This window comes from Myotis brandtii, unplaced genomic scaffold (genome assembly GCF_000412655.1).
Source record: "Myotis brandtii unplaced genomic scaffold, ASM41265v1 scaffold2204, whole genome shotgun sequence".
NCBI classification, from domain to species: domain Eukaryota; kingdom Metazoa; phylum Chordata; class Mammalia; order Chiroptera; family Vespertilionidae; genus Myotis; species Myotis brandtii.
This window is the reverse complement of record NW_005358261.1, coordinates 222,094-243,159: the sequence shown is the minus strand read 5'-3', so window position 1 is coordinate 243,159 and position 21,066 is coordinate 222,094. Positions and strand designations below refer to the sequence as shown.

The 21,066-nt window shown below is 34.8% G+C and overlaps 1 protein-coding gene across 12 annotated transcripts in view; it reads right to left on the bottom strand.

Annotated features, from left to right (window-relative positions):
* CNOT2 (CCR4-NOT transcription complex, subunit 2) overlaps positions 1 to 21,066 on the bottom strand; it is a 133,855-nt gene that overhangs the window by 19,823 nt on the left and 92,966 nt on the right. For 11 of the 12 annotated variants that reach the window (XM_014539583.1, XM_005866110.2, XM_014539593.1 and 8 more), the window contains 4 exons: positions 14,000 to 14,066; positions 3,680 to 3,827; positions 2,768 to 2,950; positions 476 to 555 (listed from right to left, as the gene is read on the bottom strand). In XM_014539583.1, the coding sequence (XP_014395069.1) occupies positions 476 to 555; positions 2,768 to 2,950; positions 3,680 to 3,827; positions 14,000 to 14,066 (478 nt within the window). The remainder of the gene's footprint in view (positions 1 to 475; positions 556 to 2,767; positions 2,951 to 3,679; positions 3,828 to 13,999; positions 14,067 to 21,066) is intronic. The other variant, XM_014539592.1, reaches the window with a different exon arrangement.

The window sequence follows — 21,066 nt, the reverse complement described above, 5'->3', positions numbered from 1 at the left end:
CTAAGGGTTAAAAATGCCAAAATCAGTATTAAAACTGTTAAGAAAAACTTATAAGTGGCTCCATATAATGTTAAAGATTTCTTCATTCTGGGTCTCACTGGCTAGAATGCCATACCACCCAACCTAGTTTAGACTATGGTGACAGGACTGAGGATAGGAAAAGTTCTTGAAGCAAAAAAGATTCAGAGGCATATATAAAGACTTAGTTAATGTTTAGGGTCCTCTAGGTATTAAGGAAATAATACTGAAGTTATAAAACTATGCTATTACCATGCCAAGTGAAAAAATATATTTAAATATCTCTGAACTGTTCACTGAATTAAGTCCTATTCTTGTCAAATTCTCACTAAATTAAATTCTACCAATTTAACACACAAAAAAATCCTGTAATATTTTAAGACCAGTATGTTCAATTGCTTTATATTTCAAAGATCTACCATATGTTTATAGGGTACTATCTCCAGAATAAGCTTACCTGTTCCATTAAAAATGTTACTTGATAAGGAGTTATTCATTCCAAATGCCTGATTCCTGTTCATTCCAAATCCAGACATACTGGGTACATAGAAAATAATTTTAGATATACAGTAAGAACACTAACTTTCAGATGAAGATAAACGAAAGTGTATACTTTTGGTCTCCTCATATAAAACAACAATATGTTCTAAAACAAATACTAATTTTGTTTTCCTGAGTTTAATTCTTTAATTTTATTTTAAAATCTCCCTAAGACCTTCCATGAACAACAGAGAACCAAACATCTTACACAGATGACTTAAAAAACAAAAAATTTGTAAGTCTTGAAGAAAACAAAGATTAAGGGTACCATTTAGTCTTCTTGGAGAGCCAACTTACTGGATATACTGGCAGAACTAACCTCAAAACTATGCAGTTTAGTGTAGGACCATTGTTCCTGAATACTTTTCTTCCACTACTGGGAAAGTATGCTACTGTTATTGTCCATAAAAGATCTTTTTTTCATACAGTCTTTCTTCCTCAACTAGAATATACACTCCTCATAAACCGAGTCCACGTCATATTCAACTGTGCATCCTCTGCCCTTAAGTGTCAGGAGGAAATAATAGGCACTCAAACATTTAGTTCATCTGAAGTAAATGATGCTTTTCTTTAACTGAATTCAGTGTTCTAAAACACATCATTCTTATTTAAATATAGTTTATCTTTCAGATACTTAAAAGAAAAAAATATCTTCCTGTAGCCCCCTCAATTTTAAAAATTAATGAACAATTGATAATTGATAAATAGTTACAAGTGCCTTCTTTTTTTTTTTTCCTTTTTTTTTTTTTTTTTTTTGCACAAGCTTAAACATGGAAAAACAAAGCAAAAAATAAGACTCAACTTAAAGCAAGGCTAGAAGTAATTAAGAATTTCAAAAGGAATTAATATGCCAATTCTACAATGATAATAAGAATTTTTAACATCAAAAAGTCTAATAAAAGACAGTGTATCCATGTTCTTAGTAGGGTTAAACTGTTTGAAGATAACAGGTGTCTTGTTTTTTTGCCTATGTCTAAAAAACTAACTATGACCAAACAATATTTTCATAAAATATGCAGCTGTGCAACAACAATACTTCAGAGAAGAGTAAGAAAGCCTATAGAAATGTTGGTTTAATAGCATGTTAGAATTGCTGATATAGGTACCTTCAAACACTGAATAAGTGCTAAGAGATGAAAACGTTCTATAATAAATATAACTCATCAATAGTAATAAGCAGGGTTTTAGAGATCCAAAGTATCATCGACAGTTTATAAACAAATTATTTTTAAAGACAATTAAAATGTAAAAAAATATGGAAAGGCAAAAATTTAAATATACATTCAATGAACAATACTATAAGAATGGGGAAAGATGTGATAAAGCTCAAGAAGTATTACATGATTAGGAAGCTATCAAGGAGATGAGAATTTTGATCACTCTTTAGAAATAATAACTTAAAATTAAAAAAGCAGTATGATTATAAAAGAAATGCTCTCAAGTCTAAGTAAAAGTAAGAATTGAAGCTTATGAGATGAAGATTAAAAAGAAAATGTCCTAATAACCTACTTTAACTCAGATTTTACAAGTACTAGATAAAAGAAAGTGAAATAACTGGGTATGATGATAACAACTAGAGCAAGGTCCTCTTTTTCCCTGGAGTTCCCCATTTAAAAAATATTGGCAAACTTAAATGTTATCTTCCCAAGAAAGCCTTACATTGTAGATAAAGGCATGAAAAGGTGTAAGAGTTCATCTTTTTGTTTTAAATCCCAGGACATGACAATTTTCAAATACTATAGATATAGTCGGAGAAAGCCTTTGTTCAGAAAGTCTCCAAAGTAAGTACGAAATTGAATTTCAGTTGAAAAGGTATTAACCAAAGCCTAAGTGAAGAAAGGCAGTAATAGTCAAATATGTCCTATTCACAAGTCTCTTAACGCACAGGTGACCGGCCTCATTTAATAGAGGAAAAACATACCAATAAAAATCTGCCTGGTGGCAACCTAAAAACAATCCTCTTCTAAGAGCAACAATAAAAAGCTATAATGTACTTTCTAAAATAAAACTGATTTTCAAAAGAATGTGTCTTGAATTTGGAGAGGTTAAAATTGTGATGTGTAACAGAAAGAGAATCTCTGGTCATAAATATATGATGAAACACTTATGAGACAGAAGCCACGACTCAAGAACAGAATGCTGAATATGAAAAGGCAAATTTGAAAATACCCAGAAAGACAATTATACACAGTATCAATAAACATCTTACCTGTTCACAGTAAAAGGCTGTCGAGAAGGCTGCTGCTTTGGCATACATATAATGCTTGGCGAGCTTCTGTTGGGGCTACCTAACCCTGAACTGCTCATGCTATTTGTCCTGCTAGGAATTCCAATGCCCTGACCAACCTGGGAGTGGTTCATCATATTCCTAGGATTCATAGGCAAAATACCCCTGAAAAAGAAGTCCATTATACTAAATAAACTCTCTATAATTACTCATTAAAATTCTCTGTAAATAATCAATTGACCTAATCCTACAACTTCAAATATACTTTCAAATTGCATTGCTAATTTTTATTAATTTCTTTTGTCCAGCCATTCTACTCTTAAAAAAAAAAAAAGCCAAAGTACATAAACCAACAAGGGCAAATTACAGTGGGTGGAACTAATATACGGTGATATCTAAGATGAGAGAACTATTACTGTGACTATAACATAAAATAATACAAATGTATCGCACATATATATATTAGAATTTCATTCCAAATGTATGTCATCCTTCTTTCTTTACACTAATATGCATAATCTATGTAATCTGTTTTATTTTATTCTCACTAGAGGCAATGGATGTGTGGTGTGGGAGCAATAATCAGAATTATCTAAGGAGTGATTTTAAATTGCATATCCTCCTTTGAGGAAGAGAGCTAGCTTTTGGAAAAGCCCCCCTGGTGGTAATTAAACCTTAATACCCACCAGCTGACAACCAGTATACTAGCTGCAGGATAAAAACATCTTAAACTAAACTTATCAATTTGCAATGAAATAAAATTAGCAGAGGGTATCAACTTTCTTTTCTTCAGTGAAAGGCACTGAATCATTTAGTTACCTTATGAAAAACTGAAAAGCTTGCTTACTCTACAAAGATACATTTTGAGAAATATGCTGGTCCACCAATAAATACCTGCTTGGAGATGGAGGCGTGTGAAGTGACATTGTTGGTACCCCTGTTGTTGGCGTGACGTGGCTCGGTAACTGAGTGCCTTGTGATAAGCTGCGATTTAACTGAGGGGTATTGTTGCTCATCCCCCTCATTGGAAGGCCTAGTGCACCTATTAAAAAAATTCAGAAGAAGGAAATTCATTGCCATCAGGAATGAAATTGTTATCCATCTTCTGGAGTTGGTAATTTAAAACATTTAAAAATTATCTAACATGTAATATAATATGCAAATTTTAAATGAATATATTCAATTCACTCCAAATGGACTCTGATTTTAACAAAAATAATGTCCTGGTCTGAAATTTAGTAGTATTATAAATGGATATTGCTTTCATATTTCTATTTTACAATAAGCTATGTCTGTCAATGACAAATTAGATGATTGATGTTCAATAAAAACAATTTATACAAATATGGTTTTTGAAAAATTTTCAATCGTGTGTTTTAAATAATTGAAGTACACAGACATTTAACCTCGCTTTGCTGAAGTAACTTTTTTTATATGATCCTTTTAAAATGCATTTCAGAAAGTCTTTTTACCACTATTTATACATACATACTTCTCAATATTATAGTCTTTACAAACCCAACATAAAATGTAAGCAACTGATTAAACTCAACCTGACATAGCTACAAGAAACAAAACTTTTAAATATAAATTTTTTTAAAATTTCAAAGTAGCCCAGCCAGCATGGCTCAGTGGTTGAGCGTCGACCTATGAACTAGGAGGTCATGGTTCAATTCCCGGGTAGGGCACATGCCTGGGTTGCAGCTCAATCCCCAGTGTGGGGTGTGCAGGAGGTGGCTGATCAATGATTCTCTCTCATCCCTGATGTTTTTTTTTTCCTCTCTCTCCCTCTCCCTTCCTCTCTGAAATCAATAAAAATATATTTTAAAAATAAATAAATTTCAAAGTATGATCACCTGGGGCCAGATGTAGGAATAAATGCGTTCCAATAGGTGTATTTTTGAAGACTACTGAGGGTTTAATATTCAGATGTAAAACATTAAAAAATAAATGCTTAGAATAAGCTTTTTAGAAAAATGTATGACATAATTCCTACCTTTTATTAATATAAAATACAAATTATTATTTTCTTAATGACTCAGAATAATTATTATGTATACCTAATGTGCTAGATGTTTATTTCCCCCCCTTTTATCTCTCAAAGTAAGACTGTTCAGCTCTAACTTGTCATCATATCTGCCTATGAATGAATGGCCCATTGCCTCCATCTTCCTGACCCACACTTTTTTATGCTTTCTGTTTCTGTCTACGTGGAATGGCACGTCAACCAAACTTATTCTAACTGGAGGTTAAATAAAAGTGATAAAAGGGAGTGAGTGCTAATGAGTAAGTAGATGACAATTGCTAGAGATTTAAAGTGACCCCCCCCCCCTTTTGGTCTAATTTTGTGTCAAAAACTGCAACAACCTGCATATTTTGAAACTATGACCTCAAAAAAAAAAAAAACCAAAACAACAAAAAATATATTCTGAATGTTTCCTTCAAATATCTTTATAAAATTTACCTTTAGGCATAACTATGTACCACCTTCTAATCTAGGGGGATACCAGTGGATTATTAAAATTTCCCTTAAATCCACCAGCCTCAGTACTCAGCCTAAAGTTTGCTTCTCAACTGAATGAAGCCAATGTATACAACTTAAATATAATGACTATAATCTATGTGTACTCTTTTCACTCATGTTCCATGAAGACCCAAGCTTGGTTCTGTATTTCTTTAAGTCACATGAAGAGAACTGGCCTAGATTACATGTTGATTTAGTTACTATATGTCTGATCACTATAAATTTTGTGATGAGTATACCACTACCTGCAGCCACTTTCTCTGAATCTGGGACAAAATAAGGAAGAACAAAATATTAAAAATCAACCTATATAAGTATATAAGATAACTTCAGAAGAAATCAGTCTTTTCCTTCTTTCAAGCACATAGTTTTCTCCTAGGCCCACTAGATGCTTCCCAAAACGAACCACCAAGTGATAATTTTCACATAACTCACTAAACATTTACTGTTCCAGCTGCTGGGGATATAGCAGTGAACAAAATAGAGAAAAAAGGCTCCTATCCTCAGGGAGCTTACATCCTTCTCCCCAAATATGTTGTCTAAAAGTCAGCTATAGCTGCAAATTTCCCAAAGGAATGTTTTTCTCAGTGACTAACCAACAAGAAATATACAATTTTAGAGCCAGAAGGAACCTTAAAGATTAATTAGTCCAAAGTTCACGTTTTACAGATGAGGAAGCTGAGCTTCAGATAAGTTAACTGACTTCTCCAAGGTGACCCAAAGAACCAAGACAAGAGTTTAGAGCCCTTTAGGAACCCAATATACCACTAAATTAGTACCTTTATGAGTGCCTAATAAATTTGTTTTTTTTCTCTTGCTTTCTTTTCCCATTTTTGAATGTTTATGTTTCTTCAAACTTTTTCTAAACCTTCATCTCTTGTTCTCTTCCCTCCATTTTCTTTCTCCCTCTTTTCTCTATATCTGTCAAGTTTTCTTTCCTCTAGTTTTCCTTTTCACTCTCTTTACAGCTTCTTCACTATAAACATACATTTTCCACAAAAATCTAGTACCCTCAGGCTTTTTTTCTAATAATTAATAAGCCCTACAAAACCCATCCAGATTTGCTTACTTCAACCCGTCATATACAATTCTATGCTGTATTATGAAAATTTATAACTTTAGAAATATGAGATTATCTGAACATTAGCAAAAAAACTTAAGAGAAGGAAATAAGAATGGGTAAGGTTATGTAGTCAATTAGGAATTGGCAAACGAGTTAATTTGTAGTGCTTAGAGTGGAGGAAGACTCTGAAATAAAGAAACTCAAAGACTAGCATTTACTTTTATTTTTTCTTCAACATGCTTAATTTAACAAAAAACAGCTAATAAATTCAAATTGTCTGAGATGTACTTTGAATGAGGTAGGTATAAAATAATCAAAAGAGCAGAAAGGAGGGCATCAATTTCACACTGGATCATCACACCTTGAATACTTAAGAATTGAGTTATTTTTAAAACATCAAATTCCTTTAAGACATAAAGAATATCACTGAATAGGAATATAAAAAGATTTACTTTTAGGAAACAAAATACACTAAGTCATTAAATCTGAGTTACTAAAGTCAAACTATTACAACTGAGTAGGGTCAGAGGAGGAAAAATTCACTCTTTTTCTAGCATAATTAGAAAAAAATGATGGAAATTCATCTCCAAAATATTATACCACGAAGAATACGTGTAAGTTGGAAGAAAAAAGAGGGGGGTTGGGGGGGAGAACTAGCTCATAAACTTTTTTTTGGCATAAAATAACTACAACAGATAAATATAAATATGTATGCCTGAGCTTGTATATTGGAGGGCAGTAGAATTAAAATTTATCACACACCTAAGAACCATGTGTCAAACATTATGCTACTTCATCTCTTTTCCTCCTTATAACAATCCTACAGAGAAAGTATTTACTCCCTTTTTTTACAGAACAGGGATAAAACATGAACAACAACGAAAAACTGTTAAAAAGCAATAAGAAAAGTTCTAAAACTTTTCTAAACCAAATTTTTCTTTCATTTTGACAGATTGATAAATAAAGTAATACAATGTTAGGAGGAATATATGAACATATTCTAAATACAAAGCTACATATTTGGCAGGCTGCTAAACAATCAAAGAATGAATTGAATTCTTTATTAATCATTCTTCAGAAATCCAAAAGCCTATGATCTAAGAAATGTTTCCATGAATTATTTCCACTGCACAAACTGAATTAAGAGCACATCCCTTAAATACTTATGGCAAGATATGTCATTCTTTATTCAAGGTTTGGCTAAAGATAAAAATATAAGTTATAAGGAAAAAAATCAATTCCAGCAACCAAATCCTTGAATATTCTTATTTTAAGTCTCCTGAAATCTGTATTAAGGAAAGGGGAGAAATTCATAATTCATCCAAGAGACCTTCTTAAAGTATTCTCCTTTCCATTCCCAAAGCAAGTAGCCTCCCCTAGGAACTCACCTGTCCTACCTACACTGACAAAGGACAACCATCTTCTTACCCCCAAACTGTCCTGCATTTAGCCAATTAATCTTCCCTCTAACATTATTTCATTACTCATTTTCCTTTATTAAAATAAAAAGATCTTAGAGACAGAAAAATCTCCAGAGATCATCATTCAACTAAGTTATAGATGAGATCATCCAACAAAGTTATATATGAAGAACTAATATCAAGCATTAAGTGACTTGCCCAAGATCACAAATAATGAATAAAAATAATGACCCAATTTCTTAACTCCTATTTCAATTCCATCATGCACGGGGCTCTAGTTAAAAAATAAAAACTGCTATAATTGAGGTGTTTACATGCAGTATATGTATGGTATGCTTGGATGTGTGTGGGAAGGACCACCAACTCAGACTAACTTGGTGAAAGTAGAATAGATACAATGATCAGAAAATGTTTCTTGGAGCAGACAGTACATGAATTAATTAATGAAAGAGACCTAGCCAGGTATTTGGTGGTGTTGATGAGGAGTCAGGGATAAAAATGTTATAACAGTTCAGTCTGAGAGAACAGCAAGATGTATGAAATGAGGACACAAGTGATATGCCTGGAGGAGGAGGCTTGCTTCTGCATCTTAGAATGTATGAGACAAGAAGCATAGTTAGAGCTAACTGACTTCAGCATCCTCAAATATAAGAAGTTGCTGCTTTGTTAGCACTAGCTGAGTCCCAGACAACATTTGGCTGGATCTTTACAGCAGCCAGCACCCTACCTGTGGAACAAATGTGTGAAACTCCCATCTATACTTTGTACTCCTCCTCAAGCTAAGTTTCCATTATGAATTAGTGGCACATATTCACAAAGTAATACAGGTCTCAAACCTTAGAAACCATACTTGATCCCACTCTTTCACATCCCACCATCAAACAATCATATTAGCTCTACCACCAAAATATCTGACCACTTCTGAACACCTCCACCACTCATTCAAGTCATTCTATTTTTCTTGCCTGAACTACTATAGTAATAGCCTTACTTGTTCCACCTTCACCCAGTTCATTTTATACATAGCAAAATGATCTTTTAAAACTGAAACTGGCCCTGGCCAGGTGGCTCAGTTGGTTGGAGGGTTGCCCCACACACCAGAAAGTTTTAGGTTAGATTCCCAATCAGGGCACATGCCTGGGTTTTGGGTTCGATCCTCAATTGGGGCACATTCACAAGTAAACCAATTTATGTTTCTCTCTCTCCCTCTCTGTCCCCCCCGCCCCCCCAAGTAAAAAAAAAATCAATAACATATCCTTGGGTAAGGATTAAACTTCAAAAAAAAATTAAAAAACTGAAGCTGTAAAATCTTTTTTAAAAAATATATTTTTATTGATTTCCAAGAGGAAGGGAGAGGGAGAGAAAGATAGAAACATCAATGATGAGAATCACTGATCGGCTGCCTCCTGCATGCCCCCTACTGGGGATGGAGCCCGCAACCCGGGCATGTACCCTTGACTGGAATTGAACTTAGGACCCTTTAGTCCATAGACTGACACTATCCACTGAGCCAAACCAGCTAGGGCTGAAGCTGTAAAATCTTAAACGTAAAGATAAAATAAGGTAGTCCAATGAAGTAATCGTTTTCACCAAAAAAATAGTTGGGTTTTTTTTTTTTGGGGGGGGGGGGACTGTATGCAATAGTTGTGTTCTTGAGCTTGAAAAGTAGCAAAGATACTGAATTGTGAAAATTGTACTTCTTAGCTGAAACCAATGTAACAGCCTAATAGGTTTACCTTGCCTTAATAAAATCGAACACTCCCAAATATATCCCATTTTGTGGATGTTGTTTACACTACTCAAACAACCTTACATGTAGTCTCACAGATAGCCAATGTCAAAATGGCCTCAACTGTAAACCCTTTCCTGATCTTTCTCCAAGATATGTGATTACTCCTGACTTTGAAATATCCATTAAATTCTGTACTTCTTCCACTTGGTAGTAAAATAACATGTACATATCCTATTGTATTATATGTAGGGACCGTATCTTGCTCATCATTCAACAAACATTTACTGAGTGCCTGCCATGTAGAGTACTGAGGAAACAAAAGCAATGAAGACATGCAATAAATAAATAAATGCATGTATGTACCACAGCAGTATGTACACTACATGGAGATATCATAAAAGAGAATGATCTCTTCTACCACACATTGTAGTACCTAGGATGATGACATATATATGGTAGGCATTCAGTGAGTATCTTGTTAAACTCATTTCCTATCTCCTTTTTGAAACCGTCCTTTCCACTGCAGCTTACTGTGCTTTTCTCTCCAAACGGTCTGTCCATGCCATACCTTTTAACCTATGTATTAGCACTGGAGGCTGTTATTTAACATTTTATATATAAATGTCAATGTCCCCATCTGTAATGTGCTTCGTGGGAGTAAGAACTCCCAGAGGATTCAGTTTTAATTCAAGTACCTGTTAAATGGTCCTCCAATTTCCTGAAGCTACCAAAATGTGTCACTTGCCATACTAACTGTCAATAGCATCATCTGAACCACCCTACTTGTGTTCTGGTTCTCTATAAAATAAGTAGCCTTCACATAGGTGTTCTTAAAACAGGAGGCCCAAGAGATGTTGTTGAAAGCATGAGACTAAGCCACTGCTCTCAAGCTAGGAGTTCAGATTCCAGAAAGATAAGTTTATTTCCTTTCCCGGCAATAGGTCTGGGTCCTCTGAAAATTCAGATACAAATGTGTATAATGGATTCATCCAGAGAGCTAGTTTACCCAGGTGCCTTTAAGATAACAGGCATACAGAAAGCACCCAGTAAATAGTAGTTTCTTAGTAAGTAAGGAAAAGTCACTCCAGCTATACTGCCACTTAATTTCAATGCACTGAATATCTAGGAGAAATTAATTCCTGGTTCTCTGTTCATTCCAATGTAGTAGATAGCTTCAGGAAGACCAGGCATATTGAAACCTGTAAAGTATACCTAAAATCTTATCAAAGAAGTAGAGAACATCATGCAATCTTGAATACAAGATTCTGTTTACTGGCTTCCATAGTTATCATTTGGTGCATAGTATTCATGAACTCCTGGATGAAAAGTTACTTGGATACAATAATTTTCTGGGTACCCTAATGTACTATGCAACCACTTCCACCCAAACCTGACAAAATGTAAGTTTAAGCAGTTCTGTATCCATTCCAAGAAGAATTTCTTCCTTTGTTTAATCTCAGTGAGTCTCAGTTTTCGAGAGAGCACTCTTCCTTCTCCTCCTACCACCTCTCTCTAATCATTAAGAATACACAAAAAAGACAGCAGAACTCCATTTTAATGGCACAAATTCCTACTGAATTTCGACAATCTGAATATAAAGTTATTGGTGGTACTCAATACAAACTGGGAGGCAAAAGAACTTTTACTTATAGCAAGACCAATGCAAATTACAATTAATTGCCATGAGACAAGCATCAGTAATATACTCCCACCTACATTTTCCTTCTACTTCCTCGTCCTTTATTAAGGTCAGCCCTCCAAGTTTCATCATTCTGACTTGGTTATACTATTAAACCTAGCCCTCAAACCCCACAGAGTAGCAACTGTTTTCCTCTCTAGCAGGGTATGTGTTCAGACTACTTACCAGCTAAATGATTTGACTTGGTCCTGCTAACTGACAGAGACTGGGATTCCAGGCTCTGTCTTCTTTTACGATTTGTAGCTTCTAAATTTATATGCTAGAAAGAAATAATTGTACCCTGACTTGAAATACTTTAGTATCAATTGATCTAAGGTTCAATTTTTCTGTAGACTAATTAATGCCCACAATGTCAGTTAAAGAGTGAGCCATGCATTAAAAATGCTGTTTCACCAATAGTAAAGGAATATAGCCATTTAATATATTAACCTCCAGTGGGAAATACATGTCATATGTGACTTGTTTTTAAACTAATAAGTACCTTAAAATACATTTTCTAATAAAAATAACTTTGCTCATTTATTAATTTTTGTATATCCTTAACAATCAGCACGATTTACACAAATTAAAAAGTCAATAAATGTCCATCATAGCAATAAAATAACTAAAATTAAAACCTAATCCATTCCACAGCTTAGCCCAATTACAATTTCACATTTGCAGGTTTAAAAAAATTAGATCAGAGTTTTAAAATCCATATAACTGATTATGTTGTAAAATAATTGCCATTCTTCATAAAATAACCTTAGTTTCTCAAATGTAATTTTTCTCTAATCCAAAACTGTGGACTTTAAAAAGAAAACAAAGTAAGTTTTTCACAGTTACTCTACAGATATAAAGGGTAGCTTTAAAATAACTAGGCATTTATTTCCATGGTAAGGGTTACCAGAAAGGTGAAAGCAGTATGTTTAATACTAAAACACAGGTTAAAAGAAAGAAATTACTAGCTAATAATATTCCCCAACAGCTATGATGAACACTGGAGGGTAAATAAGCAACACCTTTTCTATTATAAAAAGCTCTTTAAATATGTTCTCAATTTAGAGAAAACTGCTAACATCTATAAGTACCTAATAATATTATTTACTAATTATTTATTAACAAAATTTTGTTTCATAGCAAAAGAGAAAGGCCACAAAAGAAGGAGAAAAAAGGAGATGTAAACTATATTTCTAACACAAACACTTCCCCCTACTAACCTTCAAAAGAAGTTTGAAGGATCAAGTGGTATGATAACTATTCTGATACCTAAAAAAACTTTGCCTTTTATTATATTGGAAAAGAGTTTAAAATCAAATAACTGACTTTTATTTGAAGCTAGTTAAGATACTTAGCCATCAGACTGTCTTCTCTATTATTATTCTGTAATCTATGCTGCAAACTTCTATTCCTTTTAAGTCTCCTCCCTCTCATAAACAGATCAGCAGTCTCTGACATTAACAGAGATGATAAAATATTATTAATATGTAACAGTTTGGAAAATTAATTTTTAAAAATAGGAAGATTTTATAATTTAAAATTATAAATATTTTTGTGATAATAGCTAACATTTATTGAGCGCTTACTATGCGCCAGGCACTGTGCTAAGCGCTATAAAAGTATTAAAATCTATAATAATAAAAGCGTAATATGCAAATCAACCGAACCGAACAGCAGAATGACCATCGGATGACCTTCCAGATGACCATGCTATGACACGCACTGGCGCCAGGCCAGCCAAGGCGGGTGAGATGCGATTGGTTGGGGGCCCCACCATCACCCCAGGATCACCCCAAAGAGGGAGGCCCAGGCCACCGGCTGGCAGGGCAATCAATTGGGGGGGGAGGGGAGGGAGAGGCCTCTCTCTGCTGGGCGATTGATCACGGAGCCCCACAATCAATCGTCCCAAAGAGGGAGGCCCAGGCCTCTGGCCAACGACACTGTGGCGGGTGTGCGGGGCTGGCCAGCGATCGCCTCACAGAGGGAGCCCCAGGCCAGCTAAGCAATCACACCCCACACCTGTCGCCCGCAAAGGGAGGTGGGGGAGGGGAGCAGTGCCACACAGATGGCAAGCAGTGGCAGCGATGGGGATGGGGCCAGCTGCCGGCAGCCAGGGGAAGGAAAGCCCAGATAGGCCCTGATTGCCAGCCAGGCCTAGGGACCCTACAGAGGGATCCTGGATTGTGAGAGGGTGCAGGCTGGGCTGAGGGACACCCCCCCCACCCGTGCACAAATTTCATGCACCGGGCCTCTAGTACTTAATAAGAAATAAAACCTTGCATATGGAAAATGCATTAAACTGTGAGTCAAAAACATTGATTCTATACCTAGACTGAGCTAAAGTGAAAGAAGAAATATTTGCTAAACAAAGAGAACATTTGACAAACTGCTAAGTAAATGGGCTCACATTATTAAAAAGGCCAAAAACCACAAACAACCTAGTCAACTGACCAAACAAAAAACCCTTTAACTTCCTCTAATTGGAAAAAGAATGGATGTCTAGTTTTAATTTGTTTAGCAAATTCTTCTTCAAAATTACTGCAAAAGAATATATAGATACAAAAGATGCAGAAATGAATTTTAACCTAACCTATATCCAGATAACAACAAATTTTGAATTAGAAAGGTCTGATATAATGAGATTTTATTATATAAGTGAAAAAAGAAAAACTAAAAATTAAGTATCTTTCCTTTTAAACCCTAGAACAAACCCACAAGGGCAGCACTGGCTGTTGTTTACTTGGTAGTTGTTGTTTTTTTCTTTAAAGTATTTCAGAATAAATACAAAATTCTTACTTTGTTGCCCGTATAAACTTGCCCCAAACTGAGACAGCTGACTTGATGTTGATGGTGATGCCAGCATCTAGAAACAAATTAATTATATTAGAATATAAAGAAAGTACACAGAACAATGCATTTACACGTTGCCAATCTGTACAATACATCATAATATGCGAGAGTCAAACCCACATTTCTCCTTCTTCAGAAAAACATAAAACAAACATTAAATAATAAATTCACAATTGGATAAAATTAAACTGTGCAAATAAAATGAAATTTTTTATTACCACGAAAGTTTTTTCAAATTATTCTAAATGAAACTATAACAAAATCATTATTTCACTTTAAAAGAAAACTAGGTTAACAAAAATTTGACAGTATCTCAAAAAGTCAGCCTCTAAATTCATAAGTGAATTCCTTAATTCTTAGATAATATATTAAGCTAAATTCTAAATTCAGTTTATTTAAATTAAAAATAAAATTACCTAAATAGAAAAGTTTTTTATTTTGTAAGCATAGTTCATGACTTGTATGCACAAATAAATGATGTGTATCAAATTGGTAAAAAATAAATAAAAACCTAACAAATATACTAGTACATGCAACCATATAATAGACGGAGATAACACAATACCAAAGGACAAGTCAAAATATTTCCAAAAATACTCGTATATAGACATGGTATATAAATGTATAATGTCTATTAGTGAGTGATGTGAATTTCATGGCATTACTATATAATGCCTTTCCGTTCATTGAATCATCCTCCCCCCCCCTAGAATATTAATTCTCAAGGAACATGTTATATTGAATTTTGTTTCCTCACAGAGTACTACTATAAACGGCAATGTTATGCATAGATACTTAAACTGAACAAATAAAAATGAGCACAGGTAAGTGCATGTCTGTGTATTCCGTCTTATATTAAGCAACCATCAAAATATCTTAATTAAATAATACATGGGCCATATCATCAAATGGATTATAAGCTATTGAAGGAAGAAAATGAATTATACAACTAGCTGTATTTTAAGGCACAGTGTGGCAAATGCACTAAACGAAGTATAAAGTATTACCAGAGAAAAATAATTCTGAACACTGGTTAGGTAACAGAAATGCTTTGTAGAATGGTAACATCTCATGTGAATATAGATGAGTGGTCTTCCACAGTGAGGACGGGATAAACGTTAGTGACATGATTATAATACAAAATAAGAAACATTAGTGACTGGATAATAGGGTAATTAAGGAAAGGAGATAGGGTCAACCCCAATGCACACTGAGGCACAGGAAGATGAGAAATAAAAGACTATGTTGGGGCCAAATGTAAAGAGTCTTCTTAAAAGGCATACAAAAAGTGGCTACCAACTACAGTAATAAAGAGAAAAACTAGTTTTAACCAAGGAAGTAAAACAATCAAACTGTGTTTGGGAAGATAATTCAAACAGCAAAAATGGGTGGAAATAGAAAATACTAAACTAGAACAGCAGAAATGGGACTACAAAGAAGAGGCATTCTGGTTGTAGAAGCACAGTATTTGATGCTCTATTGCAATGGTTGAGGTATAGGGGAAAGGAGATGGGTAAAGAATCACCAGTCAGGGAACTATCAGAGGTCACTCTGGTTTCCAGTGAAGAATTGGGCTGACAATGGCCCTAGCCGGTTTGTCTCAGTGAATAGAGCAGTGGCCCATTGACTGAAGGGTCCCAGGTTTGCTCCCCAGCCTTGGCTAGGGTGCGTGCAGGAGGCAACCAATCAATATGTCTCTCTCACATAGATGTTTCTCTCTCTTTCTCTGTACCTCCCCCTCCCTTACACTCTCTGTAAAAATCAATGGAAAAAATATTCTCAGGTGAAGATTAACAAAAAAAGAACTGGGCTGACACTGACCATATTAGGAAAACCAGGAGAAATAGTTACAAAATAGAGCTTTAAAAGAACACATTTCATACTATTTTTATATCAAAATTCTAAGGCATTTTAATTATTCTAAAATTTAATAGTCTGTATACAACTGTAGTTTCAAATTAATTATACACATCAGACTCTTCTGTGGAGCTGAGTTACATACTACTATAAAATAGCAGTATTTTAGTACAGTAACAAATTTTCTTTAAAAAAGCATAGAACATTCTAAATATATCTTCTCAAATCCAGAGAGTATGCAATCTGAACAAACTGAAAAATTATGCATTTTATGTCTGATCAAGTCCTTTTGTTAGGTACAGTTGTCATGACTGTTAGCACATAACTAGAAATATTTTAAGTACATGAAAGGCTAAGAACAAAATAAAAAAAAAATGTGTAATATATTAGGAAGATTTAATTGGTGATAGAAGGTAAAAGGTTTACATGAAATGCTTAAGAGTCATGATTTTCTGATATCATTATAAGCTATAAAAGAAAATAGAAGAGTGAGCTGCTTCCAAAGGCTTTAAATATAAGCTGTTGGCCAACGTGAATGCATGACTTAGAATAATCTGTCAGTGTAAACATTTTAAAATGAACCATTTAAAATTTTACTTTTCCTAGAAATTTATTTTTAGTGAGTACATAACTCCTAAGAACAAACACTTTAGTCTACATTCTCACAAAGATTAAACATCTACAAGTGAGTTATAGGTGTGCCAAGATATCAGCCTGCTCAGCATTAGGAAGCTAAGTGGGGAGGTACTGCATGAAGGTAGAGATGACATAACTTACTGGGCCAAGAACTTGAGACAAAGATTAGTAGAATGATCCATTTAGCAGAGTGACATATTAAATATTATCATTTTCTCCATGTGTGAGTACATGAAGAAGGTTAGAAAACTCTGCTTTACAGGAATATGAAAATAGTTTGTTACATTTTCTTTCTTTTTTAAAAAAAGTATTTTTATTGATTTCATAGAGGCAAGGAGAGGGAGAGATATAGAAACATCAATGATGAGAGAGAATCATTAATCAGCTGCCTCCTGCTCACCCCCTACTAGGGATTGAGCCTGCAACCCAGGCATGTGCCCCTGACTGGAACCGAACCCAGAACCCTTCAGTCCACAGGCCGACACTCTATCCACTGAGCCAAATGAGCTAGGGCTAGTTTGTTACATTTTCAAAACATCCACATAAAGTAAGCATTAATCAGCTATACAAATGTTAAACTGACTGCCTCAAAATGTGTCAAAAATGCAAATAATTTCTCATAAAATCAACCCCCAATGCTATGGTATTTTTAAACTCTGAATGATTCATGAAATACACATCAGTGCTAAAAACAGATTTAAAACAATGAAGGAATATGAATGGCATAGAAATCTATATATATAAAAGCCTAATATGCAAAGTGCCCCCTAGGGAGTTTGACTGACTGGGAACTCAACTACTCGCTATGACATGCACTGACCACCAGGGGCAGCGCGGAAAAAAGGAAGGCCCCAGCCGGCAGCTGGCAGCCACTAGGGACCCTACCCGTGCACAAATTTTATGCACTCTAGTACAGTGATGGCGAACCTTTTGAGCTCGGCGTGTCAGCATTTTGAAAAACCCTAACTTAACTCTGGTGCTGTATCACATATAGAAATTTTTTGATATTTGCAACCATAGTAAAACAAAGATTTATATTTTTGATATTTATTTTATATATTTAAATGCCATTTAACAAAGAAAAATCAACCAAAAAAATGAGTTCACATGTCACCTCTGACACGCGTGTCATAGGTTCGCCATCACTGCTCTAATATTATTTATAAGGTAAAAAAAAAAATGCATACCAAATGTACTCTGGCACAGCAATAACTACAATGAACAAAACCCAGAAAATTATTATATTTTAAATTGCTGAAAGTTAACATACAGATAAATTTCTTAGAAAGATATAAAACTTTAGAAGATCAAGAGACACATTACAGTAGGGAATGCAGCATAAGTAGAAAGAGCCCAGCTTTGGAGTCAGAAAACAAATCTGGATTTGAATCCTGGTTCTGCAACTTACCTATGGGAGAGCTGAGTTTCTGTTCCCTTCCTGTAGGATGGAAATAACACTACCTACCTCATAAAGATGAAGTGAAGATTAAAGGAGATAAGGCATATAATAAGTGCTCAAGAAATGGTAGGAGCAGCTGCTAATAATTTAGTCTTCCTCCTAAGGCAGGACTGTCATTAACAGCAGCCAGGAGTTCCCGGCCTTTGGGGATTTTTTTAAATAGCACCCCAAATTTATATTAATTTCTGGCTAAGAAGCTATAGAAAGAAGTCTGTCATCACAAATTCCTGTTAAAATAAGGAGAATTTGTGTTCTTAGAGAAATAACAGAAAAAGACCAAATGTCACAGAATGAGTAGAATGCTGAAACCAACAAGTAGGTTACTGTGTTCCCAGTCTAAAACCATCAAATAATTATACTCTTCCCCATTTCTCAGTCTATAATATACTGCAGTCAAACAATAAGAAAAAACAAGAAGCAACTAGAACTACTTATGCAATTCAAGTTATTTCCTTGACCAACAAAAAGCTCCTTTATCCTTTAATATAGAGAATGTCAAAGAAATCAACAGATTAGAAACTATTTTAAAAATTATTTCCAGTTACTAGATTAAACTGAAATTCATGACAAAAAAGAAGTCTGAAATTTTGGTTTAAAAAATGTATGTTTGAAAACTTAATAATAGGCCAGTCTGGCTCCTGCCAGCAATCCATAACAGCAAAGAAGTATTAATTATTCTATACCACATGTACTTTTCAATAGTGACTACCTCTCACAATTATTCTCTCCAATAAATGTACTTTCAATTCCAAACCCTCTTTTAAGAAACATTAAAATCAGTTTGGTCAAGAAATTATTGTCTACATTAAGAAATGACTTCAAAATACAACAAAAGTTTTGTTAAATAAAACTTTCCCAAACACAAAAGCAATTAAAAAATGAAATTTTAAATTTTTTAAAAAAAAATTCATTGTACAAGAAATATACTTAAAGGTATGGTGATAATATAATACTGAGATTATTATTCAAGGATAAAAACAATAAAGAAACATGACTTTCCCTCTATTATATCTACAAATAGAAAAAGAAACAAAGGAAAAGAAAGTTCTAACTATAGACAGAATCTGAAGAACATTTTAAAATTAAAAACAGTATGGTTAAAAAAGATTAAACCACTGAAGTCAGAATGAAATCTAACAAACAAGCACACCAAAAACAATTAAAATGTCCATACTACCCAAAGCAATCTATAAATTCAATGCACTCCCCATTAAAATACCAAGGGCATATTTCACAGACATAGAACGAACTCTCCAAAAATTCATCTGGAATAAAAAAAGACCCTGAATAGCTGCAGCGATCCTGAGAAAGAAGAACAAAGTAGGTGGGATCTCAATACCAGATATCAAGCTGTATTACAAAGCCACTGTTCTCAAAACTGCCTGGTACTGGCACAAGAACAGACATATAGATCAATGGAATAGAATAGAGAGCCCAGAAATCAGCCCCAACCAATACGCTCAATTAATATTTGACAAAGGAGGCAAGAACATACAATGGAGTCAAGACAGTCTCTTCAATAAATGGTGCTGGGAAAATTGGACAGATACATGCAAGAAAATGAAACTAGACCACCAACTTACACCATACACAAAAATAAACTCAAAATGGATAAAGGACTTAAATATACGACAGGAAACCATAAAAATACTAGAAGAATCCAAAGGCAACAAAATCTCAGACATATGCCGAAGCAATTTCTTCACCGATACAGATCCTAGGGCATTGGAAACTAAAGAGAAAATAAACAAATGGGACTACATCAAAATAAAAAGTTTCTGCACAGCAAAAGAAACCATCAACAAAACAACAAGAAAGCCCACTACATGGGAGAACATATTTGCCAACATTATATCTGATAAGGGCCTAATCTCCAACATTTATAGGGAACTCATACAACTTAACAAAAGGAAGATAAACAATCCAATCAAAAAATGGGCAAAGGACCTAAATAGACACCTTTCAAAAGAGGACATTCAGAAAGCCAAGAGACATATGAAAACATGCTCAAAGTCGCTAATCATCCGAGAGATGCAAATCAAAACAACAATGAGGTACCATCTCACACCTGTCAGAATGGCTATCATCAACAAATCAACAAACGACAAGTGCTGGAGAGGATGTGGAGAAAAAGGAACACTTGTGCACTGCTGGTGGGAATGCAGACTGGTGCAGCCACTATGGAAGACAGTATGGAGTTTCCTCAAAAAACTGGAAATGGAACTCCCATTTGACCCTGTGATCCCACTTCTAGGAATATATCCCAAGAAACCAAAAACACCAATCAGAAAGGATATATGCACCCCTATGTTCATAGCAGCACAATTCACCATAGCTAAGATTTGGAAACAGCCTAAGTGCCCATCAGTAGATGAATGGATTAGAAAACTGTGGTACATCTACACGATGGAATACTATGCTGCTGTAAAAAAGAAGGAACTCTTACCATTTGCAACAGCATGGATGGAACTGGAGAGCATTATGCTAAGTGAAATAAGCCAGTCAATGAAGGAAAAATACCACATGATCTCACTCATTCATGGATAATAGAGACCATTACAAACTTTTGAACAATAATAGATACAGAGGCAGAGTTGCCTCGAACAGACTGTCAAACTACAGCAGGAAGGCCGGGGGTGGGTGGGGGGTGGGTAAGAGATCAACCAAAGGACTTGTATGCATGCATATAAGCATAACCAATGGACACAAGACACTGGGGGTTAGGGGAGGCCGGGGGAAGGTCAAGGGGGAAAATAAAAGAGACTTATGTACTACTCTTTGTACTATTTTAAGCAATAAAACAAAATTAAAATAAATAAATAAATAAAAAGACTATCTTTCCTAATAGACAAACATGCAAATTGACCGTACCATCCTATACCTTAAGCCACACCCACCAACCAATCAGTGCGACTATATGCAAATTAACCCAACCAAGATGGCGGCTGGCAGCCACGGAGCTGGAGCGAGCAGTAGGCTTGGTTGCCCCAATGATGGAGGAAGCCAAGCTTCCCGGCCGGCTCTGAGCTCCACTCAAAGCAACAAAGTTTCAATTATAGAA